Raw genomic sequence first — 8,845 nt, 5'->3', positions numbered from 1 at the left:
GGTGAAGGAAAAATAACTCAGAGTGTTTCTTGATTAGAGCTTGTTCAAAGTTCTCCAGTGGAGCCGCTTCCACATCAGAAAATCCTGACTATGTGCAATCAAACATTTAATTTCCACGGACGCAATATCAGAGGATTCCTTCAGGTTAGAATCTGTTACAGTTATTAATCAAAGCAGTGCGGCTGAAACGAAACCTTTTATTGAATGTTGTGACAAAGGGATAAATTAAAGCATTTGTGGAATGTATCAGATTTGGGTCCAAGACCGAAATTTCAAAATCCTGAAATTTTTCTGCTTTATGAGGTCCAAATGTGGAGCCTTTCTGTGTCAGGACAAGTGTGCAGCAGTTGGGGGGTGGTGGGAGCCGCAGGGCCATCACTGTTCCATCGGCAGGGAGGGAGGGGTCTGGGCTGCAGGACACGTCACAAGTCCCCTTCCCCTCTAAAGACATCAGCCCTTCCACGGGCACTTGAGCTGAGGATCCTGTGCCCAGAGGCTGATGAGGCACCGAGCTACAGGTACCAAACGATGGGAATGTTTCCCTGCACGCCACAGCCCCGGCACAGCAGCCAAATAAAAAATCCACACTTCAATGTAAGCAGAGATTTTCACCCTCCAGCCCTTGCAGACAGACAGATCCATCCACTGCAGAGCTCTGCCTGCAGCCAGGGGTGGGCCCGTGGCCGAAGCAGGTTTGGGGATCCCAAGGCAGGGACCTGCCCGTGGCACTGGGAGGTGACACTGAGGGGCAAAGCCACCCAGAGGCACCGGCTGCAGTGAGAGCCCAGCCCTCCCCCTTCCTCTCCATTTCCCAAACAATTTCCTAATCAGACCTTTCTGTCTGGAGTTTATTAGTGATTCACAGGCCGAGAGGAAATGGTGATTTTTGGGTCCTGGTCCGATGAAAGGGGTGGAGTCGGCAGCAATATTCCCTTTCTGTGGCTCGGCAGCGGAGGAGCCGCAGAGGGAACGTCTGTGGAACGTCAGCCCCGCTCCCTTGGCCAAGAGAAACCCCAAATGAAGAGAAACTGTTTTTTTGGAGGTTTTAGGAAAGCAAAGAGGAAGGAGGTTTCCTCCCCAACAGGAGTGGTTTGGTGAGGGGTGTCTCCCCCCTCCAGGTGACCAGAGTCCCCATCACCGACGGCTCATCCCTCTGGAGGGAGGGTCACACCTCCTCTGGGCTCCCCAGCCCTGCAGCCCCTTCCTCCACCTCCTCTTCCTCCTGCCCCTGGTGCCGCCCCAAAGGCTAATCCCAGGGCTGGGAGCTGTTGCAGGGAGCAGGCTCTGACCTCCAGTCCTGTGCAAGTGGTCTGACAGGGATGGGGACAGGGACGAGGCTGGAGCATGGCTGGGGATGGGGCTGGGCTGGCAGAGATGCTTTCCCCCATCCTGGCCAGCAGCTTTTCCAGCCCCTCTCCAGAGAGGAATGCCAGCACTTGTACAGCCTGGGGTTGCTTTTCTTTCCCTCAGCCTACAAAAATGCCCAGGATCTATGAAAATAAGAGCATTGTTTTTAAATTTTGTGAGGCCAAGAAGACAAACCCTTTATAGCATCCTCTTCCTCCTCCTCCTTCCTCCATCTGCAGGACCCATCAGTGCTCCCGACATGAGGTTTTCCAGCCCCAACCCTGCAGTCGTGGGGCAGCATGAAGGTACCAGTGGCTCCTGTTCCCACTGGCAGTGTCAGACCTGAAGCCTGGACCACGTGAAGCCCTCACAGCCAGGGGGGTCCGTGGCCACGGAGCCCAGACCCTCAGCCCACGGTGCCTCCCCCGGCTCTGAGCCGATGCTCAGCCCGGATTCCTGCCGGTTGTGGGGAGAGCTGCTCCCCCAGGACCCCCCCACGGCCCCCCCCTCGTATTTACCCGAATGTGTTTACAATTACAGGGAATGCCAGGGAAGGCAGAGCGCCGTGGCCGGCGAGTCAGCGGCGGGGCAGCGCGGGCTGGAGGTCAGCACGCTGTTTACTTTAATTTCTCAGAGAGCTTTTTGGGAGATTTCCCTCCTCCGTTATTAAACTCAGATGAGCCGCTGGGGAGGTTAGGTCGCATGTGGTTCAGGGCACTTTTTTCTTTTGTAATTTTTTTTCTTTTTTTTTTTTGTTTGCAATGCTTCACCCTTAACTCTTTCGGGACAAGCTCCCCTTCTCAGCACCGGGGTCCCGGGATGAGCCTGCTGGTGGGATGGTGGCTGCTGGGCGACCTGTGTGCTGGGTGGACTGATGCAGGTGTGTGGTTTGGAACTCTGGTGCCTCCTTCCCGGCAGAGGGGTCGGGCACTGGCCACGGGGGCTGAGCACCGGGGCTGCTTCTGGGACCAATTTTGTCCAAAGCCCGCGGCACGGGGCAGGGCTCGTGGGACACACGGCACATGAGGAGCAGGAGGCAGCTTCCCTGCACAGGGTGAGCACAGGGAGCAGGGAACTGGGACTGAAGCACCGTGTTGGGGTGTGTCCCAAGGCATCACCAGGCCTCTGATGGTGCAAGGTCCCAGTGGCCATGGAAGGCCCCAGAGTGCAAGGGGGCTCCTGCAGCTGGGACAGGAGCTGCATCCAGGCCACAAGGACCTGCCTTGGTGGAAAAGTCTGGTGCGAGTTCTGTCTGGAGAGGCTCTGGCAGGTCACCCCAGCACCCCTCTCCCCTCCAAGCCCAGGATCTCCAGTCCAAACCCCCAGCACATCAGGTCCTGCGCTCAGCCTTCTTAAATTATTTTTCATTTCCTGGAGGGAGAGCTTTTAATTTATTTCTGGAACAAAGTGGTTGAAGGGGAGGGGAAGACGACTGAAATCCATCACTAAGCCCCCTCCACCTCCAAACCTTCTCTCTCCCACCATCCCCAAAGGGAGCAGCCCAGCCTTCCCCAAGTCCCCACATTCCCTCTGTCCTGCACCCCGAGCTGGGGTTCCCTGCTCTGGGGTTCCCCACAGGTGGGTGCTTGGGATGAGGGTCAGCTGGGGCTGAGGGGACACTGGGTCATAGGGGAACAGAACTGTAGTCACAGGAAGCACCAAATCCTGCTGGTGTCCAGACACAGAGAATCCCAGGGCTGGGGGAGCTGGGCTGAACCCGAGCTGCACCGCTGCAAAACCATCCCCAGCAAGACAGACCCTTGCAAAGGCTGCTCCTGGATCCCTCCGTGATTCCAGCACTGCCCTGGCTCCCACCACTGCCAGAACTTGCAGGAGGAACCCCCAAACCAGTGGAGCCAGAGGCAGGGTAGCAGGTTTGCAGCAGGTTCCAGCATGGCCAGCCTGTGGGAATTCCTGGGGTGGGGACAAGGAAAGCTGAGAGAGGAGTAAACCCTGTCCTGCCCTGCAGCCAAACTCCAGCCGGACTTGCAGTTTTCTTTTGCTGTTGAAGCCTAAACTGGGATGGAAAAGGCCTGTTTGGGATGTGTCTCTAGGTAAACAGGGGGAGAAAATCCACAAATGCATTAAACCTCCCTCGGTAATGAATATTTCACTGTTAGAGTTCAGGCCACGATGGGAGCAAAGTTCAGAGCAGCACAAAGCAAAAGCTCAGCTCAAGGCAAAGGCTGAGCTGAGTCCATTGTGTGCCCAAACTCCTGTTTCTGTCCTGCCCATTCCCAGACGCCTGAGTCAGCTCCTGCCTTTCCTGTGCAACGGGAAGGGTTTGTTTCTTTAATCCCAGGCTTCCCCTGGAGCTGCAGCCTGAGTGTCCCAGTTACAGCTCTCGTCCTCCCCTCTGACTGCTCCTCCATGGAGGTGTCAAAGCCTTTGGAGCAGCCGAGAGCAGGAGAGGCTCCCGAGGGGCTTGTCAGGCAGACGAGAACTTAAAACAACTTATTTATCACTTATAAGCGATATTCCAGTGCTCCAAACCCTCACAGATATTCCAGTGCTCCAAACCCTCACAATGTCATGAGGGGACATCTGCTCTCAATGTTTCTCTCCCACATCCCACCTCCAACAGTCCAGAGCTTCTGAGAAGATCTTTGTCCACCCTAGAATCACCCTCATTCCCTCCTTCCCCCTCCTCGGGGTGGGTGGGAGGTGCCAAGCACAGCGTGGGCTTGTGCTGCTGTGCTTGTGCCACATCTATCCCAGAGCTCCCACGGGATGGTGGAGGCCACGTCGTGTGGGCATGGCAGGAGATGAGACCATCCCTGCCCCTGTGGCACCAGCTGCCCCCTGTGACCCCCAGTCCCACAAAGCCTCTTTATCTCCCAAAATGCTCCCGGTGCTTCATGTGACCCCCAAGCTGGGCTGGAGCTCGTGGGAACTCGTTTGATGTTCCTGAGCCTTTTCCTTTCCCAGCGTGGACATCTCAGCTCCAGGCATAAAGGGAATAAAGAACTCACTGAGCACCCGCACCCTTGTTTCACCCATCCCCATCCCCATGGGGACCTGCTGAGGCTCACGGGACCCACAGGCCGGCAGGAAGGAGCCAGCGTGTCCCAAACCATCCCCCCTGCCCGTGTCGGGGGGCACCCACCAGCACCCACCCAGCACCGGGCAGGGAGTGACAGGGGGCTCCAGCTCCTTCTCCCTGACATGGGCAGGAGTTTTCCCCTTTCCCCCCAGAGGCCGGGTGGACACGAGTGGGAGCTTCCCGAGGGATGCAGTGGGTGCACATGGACCCATAGGGATTCACACACGGGGGGCACCGGGCAGGACCGGGGGGCATCAAGAGCCGCCGCGCAGCCCCGTCCCTCCGCCGAGCATCCCGTTCCCCCCCATCATCCCCGTTCCCCCATCATCCCGGTCCCTCTATCGTCACAGTCCCCCCACCCCCCCTCCCGGTTCCACTCCCATCATCCCGTTCCCCCCCATATCCAAGTCCATCCATCCAGGGAAACCCCATCCTCCCGGCCCTCCATCATCCAGGTCAATGAACCAGGTGTACACCAAAAGCATCCGGTACCCCTCCATCATGACCGGCCCCCAATCATTCCGGTCCCCTCACCTAATGCAACAGGTACCCGCTCATCATCCCAGTAATCCCCACCATATCCGCCGTCCCCCAACCCCACGTCTTCTCACACATTGTTCCCGGTCCCCCCCATCATCCCGGTTCCCCCCCATCATCCCGGTCCCCCCCCATCATCCCGGTCCCCCCCCATCATCCCGGTCCCCCCCCATCATCCCGGTCCCCCCCACCATCCCGGTCCCCCCCAGCCCCGCCGGCGCCGTCGGAAGTGCTGCCGTGACGCCTCCCCACGCGGGGCCGCTTCCGCTCCCGCTCCCACCCGCGGCGGCGGCGGCTCACGGAGCCCGGGGCCGGAGCGGGGCTGGGACCGGGGCCGGAGCGGGGCTGGGACCGGGCGGTGAGTGCTCGGGGCCGGGCGGGCGGTGGGAGCGCACCGGTGGGTCCCGGGGGTCGCATCCCCCCCGCCGGGCTGGGGGCTCGGGGGGCTCTGTGGGAGCTTGGCTGTGGGGGGAGCAGGACCCCCCCGCCGGGCTGGGGGCTCGGGGGGGCTCTGTGAGGACTCTGCGGGGCAGGGATGCTCCTGGGCTCGCCCCCCGCGCCGGTCCGCGCATCCCCCCCGGCGGAGCCGCCCGGCCGCGCCTGCGGGGGGGCAGCGCTTTTGGGGGGCAGCGCTTTTGGGGGGCAGCGCTTCTGGGGGGGGGCAGCTTTTGGGGGGGGCAGCTTTTGGGGGGTGCAGCGCTTTTACGGGGGTAACACCCAGCCCTGGACCGGGCAGGTGGCTGCGGGGGGTGTTGGGGGGGGGCCGCGGTCTCAGAGCACCCTGAGCTGGGCACGGGGCACCTGCACCCCTCCTGCTGCCCCGCTGCCGTGCGGGGTCAGACCGGGACACTCGATGGGCTCCTTCATGGGATTCCTGTGAGCGTGTCCTTGAGGGAGAGAGCTCGGAGAGCGGCTGTCGCTGCCACTGACCCGGCAAGGAACGCTGGGATAACCTTTTCTTTTCTGGCCGAGTCTGCTCCCAGTCCTGCAGAGGAAAACCAGAGGGGTGACTGGTTTGGGCACTGGAAGGGACCAGCTCCCTCAGCCCAAGGCAGGGCTGATGGCAGAGGTTGTGCAGAGGAGCCTGAGCAGTGTTTGGGCTGCGTCCCTGCACCCTGGGATGCCCTCTGGCATCACCCAGGGGAGGCCACGGGAGCGTGGGGTTGGGCTGGAGCTCACAGGGAGGAGAGATGGGCTGGGAGGTGCCTTCTTGAACTTCTGCATCAGGTGGGAAGTTGCCCTTGGATGGGTGGCATCCCTGCCCATGGCAGGGCATTGGAAATAGCTGAGCTTTAAGGCCCCTTCCAACCCAACCCATTCTGTGTTTCCATGATGTGGCCTGGGGACACTCTGAGACCAGTGGCCAAACACCCAGGGGTGCTGAGCTCATGATGGCTCCAGTAGCTTTAAAGAGGTAAATAGAGTAAGAGGGTGTTTTCCCCCGCTGTAGCTGCCCTGGGGTCCGGCCGTGCCAGCCCGTGTGCCCGCAGCCCCGTCACGGCTCCACGTTTCCCTTGCAGGCAGGACACCAGCGAGATGTTTGCTGTCTGCCCGGCCAACGCCCCGTTCCGGCAGGGCCGGGGGGCCCCGGCGCTGGGCACGGCCATCCCGGGGGCCGGGCACGGGCAGGACTCCAACTCCAACTTCGTGGGAGAGGTGTGTGACAGCAATGAGAACTGGAGCCGGCCAGCGCCGGGGTCCCCGCCGGAGGAGGGCTCCAGCCGGAGCGAAAACACCACAAATCCGTCCGATAATCTGCTGTTATTAATGCAGAGACAGATGGTCCAGGGCCGGCTTACGGACGCCGCCCCGGGCCCGGGCGCCGCGCGGGTCCCCGAGCAGGGGGTGCGCAGCCCCCCCGAGGGAGCGGAGGTCGGAGGGGCCGGGGGGCAAAACGCCGCCGAGGAGGCGGCCGGGGGATGTGTCAAAGCCCCGAACTCCCCCGCAGAGGACAACGGCTACGCCAGCAGCTCCCTGAGCATCGACAGCCCCGACAGCGCCTGCAGCAGCACCTGGGACCCTCCCGCCTCTGCCCCCCGAGCCGGGAGCCCCCCCGAGCCGGGCACAGCCGAGCCCGAGCCGGGGCCACTCTTGCCGGCGCTGGCAGAGGCCGTGCAGCACCTCCAGGACAAGGAGCGCTTCAAGGAGCAGGAGAAGGAGAAGCACCACATCCAACTGGTGATGTACCGGCGCCTGGCCCTGCTGCGCTGGATCCACGGCCTCCAGCAGAAAGTCGTGGACCAGCAGAACCGGTTGCAGGAGAGTTTCGACACCATCCTGGATAACCGCAAGGAGCTCATCCGCTGCATGCAGCAGGGCCCGGCCTGCCTGGCTGCCACGGCTGCCCCCGGCCCCTGAGGTGCCACCCCTGAGGTGACACCCCTGAGGTGACACCCCTGCGGAGCCACCGGCACTGCCTGGCCCAGCCCTCACCCTCTGGCCGGTGTGGTGTTGGCTGGTGGCATCTCCATCCTGTGCAAAGCAGTCACTGGGCCCCTGGGTGCCCACCCTGCCCTTCCCATCTCTCTCTAACGCAGCCAAGAGTCCCTGAACACTCATCTCCATTTTCCCTCTGCATGGGAATTCATTTTGTCCTGTACCCCATCCTGCCGGGCTGGGTCGACCTCAGGACCTTGGGGTTTTCTGAGTCCTGGGTGACCAGGCTCATCTTTACATCTGATCTAGTCCTTTGTATGAGCTTGGCTGAGCCCGTACCAGGATGGGCCTGTGTGGAAGCTGCAGGGCAGGGAGGGGCCTCAGGGCAGTGAAGCTTCTAAACCTCCCTGGGCAAAGCACTTGGGCACGTGCTTCATCCCCACATCCCACCTGCACCGGAGTGTCACAGCCCAGCCACTGGGGAACGTCGCTCGCTGGGGAGAGTGAGGTGTCCTGGGCTGTGTGAGAGAGAAAAGAGTCGTTCTGAAAAGCGACCTCAGAGTGCTGAAAAGTAAATTTAAGTGTCAAATAGTCCAATGCCAATGTATGTTTTTAGTGTCAGTATTAGAGAAGAGTTAATTTAGGTCTGTGTGTGTGTGTGCACGTCTGTCTGTCGCGGGCGATGCTCTAACACTGCATGATCCCAAAGCTGCTCATGAATTTGTGCTGTTGGTGTTTATATTAATTTATCGTTTGAGAGCAAAGAGAGTATTTTTTTCTAATCTGCATTTTATTCAGCAAGGGCTGCACACAGGACCCAAAGAACAGTTGTCTTAACTAGAGGTGGAAAAGGAGCTGCTGTGTGTGTTTGCTGTGCTTTGCTGTGTTTCCATAGGACTCATATTCCTTTCAAGTGCTGATGTGCAGGAGTGGCAGCAGGACAGCGAGGGCTTGGCTGGAGGGGATCGTGCTCCCCTTCCTGCCCCACAGCACTGATTCCATTTCTCATTGCAAAAGGAGGGTGATGAGGGATTCCAGAGCTGCTGCGTCCCGCCGGCCAAACTGCTGCCAGCGGGTAAAGTGAGGAGATCCACAAAACTCCACCTCCAAAAATGACATTTTGGTGGCAAAGGGGACACTCGGCTCAAATCAACCCGTGCCAGCACTGCAGGATTCCAGCAGCACCCACAAGGCTCACGCTGCCCTCGCCGCCCTCCTGCTCACTCGCGTCCAGCGCCTGCTGCCTCTGCCATACCCCACACCTGTGATCGTGGGCATGTTGCACACCTTAATAAAAGCCTTGCAGCTGAAGGAGCCAAGTCCCGGCTGGATTTGTGCCTTTATTTCCCTTCCCAAGCCTGCCAGACTGGGAGCAGCCACCCCGTGCTCACTGCAGGGCTGGAGCGGGTACAGGTGGGAGCGAGGGGGAGCGGTGGGTCGAGGGCACAGGTCTTGGCACCTTCATCCCATCCCTGCACCCCTGGGCACGCCCCAGCTGGCAACACGCCGTGCCAGCACCAGCAGTTCATCCAGGCTCAATTT

At 60.4% G+C, this 8,845-nt stretch overlaps 1 protein-coding gene across 1 annotated transcript; it reads left to right on the top strand.

Moving 5' to 3' along the window:
• The first annotated feature begins 5,233 nt into the window (after positions 1-5,233).
• On the top strand, positions 5,234-8,622 carry CUNH1orf216 (chromosome unknown C1orf216 homolog). The gene is made up of 2 exons (XM_027719353.2): positions 5,234-5,285; positions 6,448-8,622. The coding sequence occupies exon 2, from the start codon at positions 6,464-6,466 to the stop codon at positions 7,283-7,285; it is 822 nt and encodes a 273-aa protein (XP_027575154.2). The 5' UTR covers positions 5,234-5,285; positions 6,448-6,463; the 3' UTR covers positions 7,286-8,622.
• The last annotated feature ends 223 nt before the right edge of the window (positions 8,623-8,845 follow it).

Source organism: Pipra filicauda, unplaced genomic scaffold, assembly GCF_003945595.2.
Source record: "Pipra filicauda isolate LSUMZ 115617 unplaced genomic scaffold, ASM394559v2 scaffold232_size1229904_pilon, whole genome shotgun sequence".
Classification (NCBI taxonomy): domain Eukaryota; kingdom Metazoa; phylum Chordata; class Aves; order Passeriformes; family Pipridae; genus Pipra; species Pipra filicauda.
Note: the sequence above shows the minus strand (reverse complement) of the source record. Positions and strands in the feature narration are given on the sequence as shown.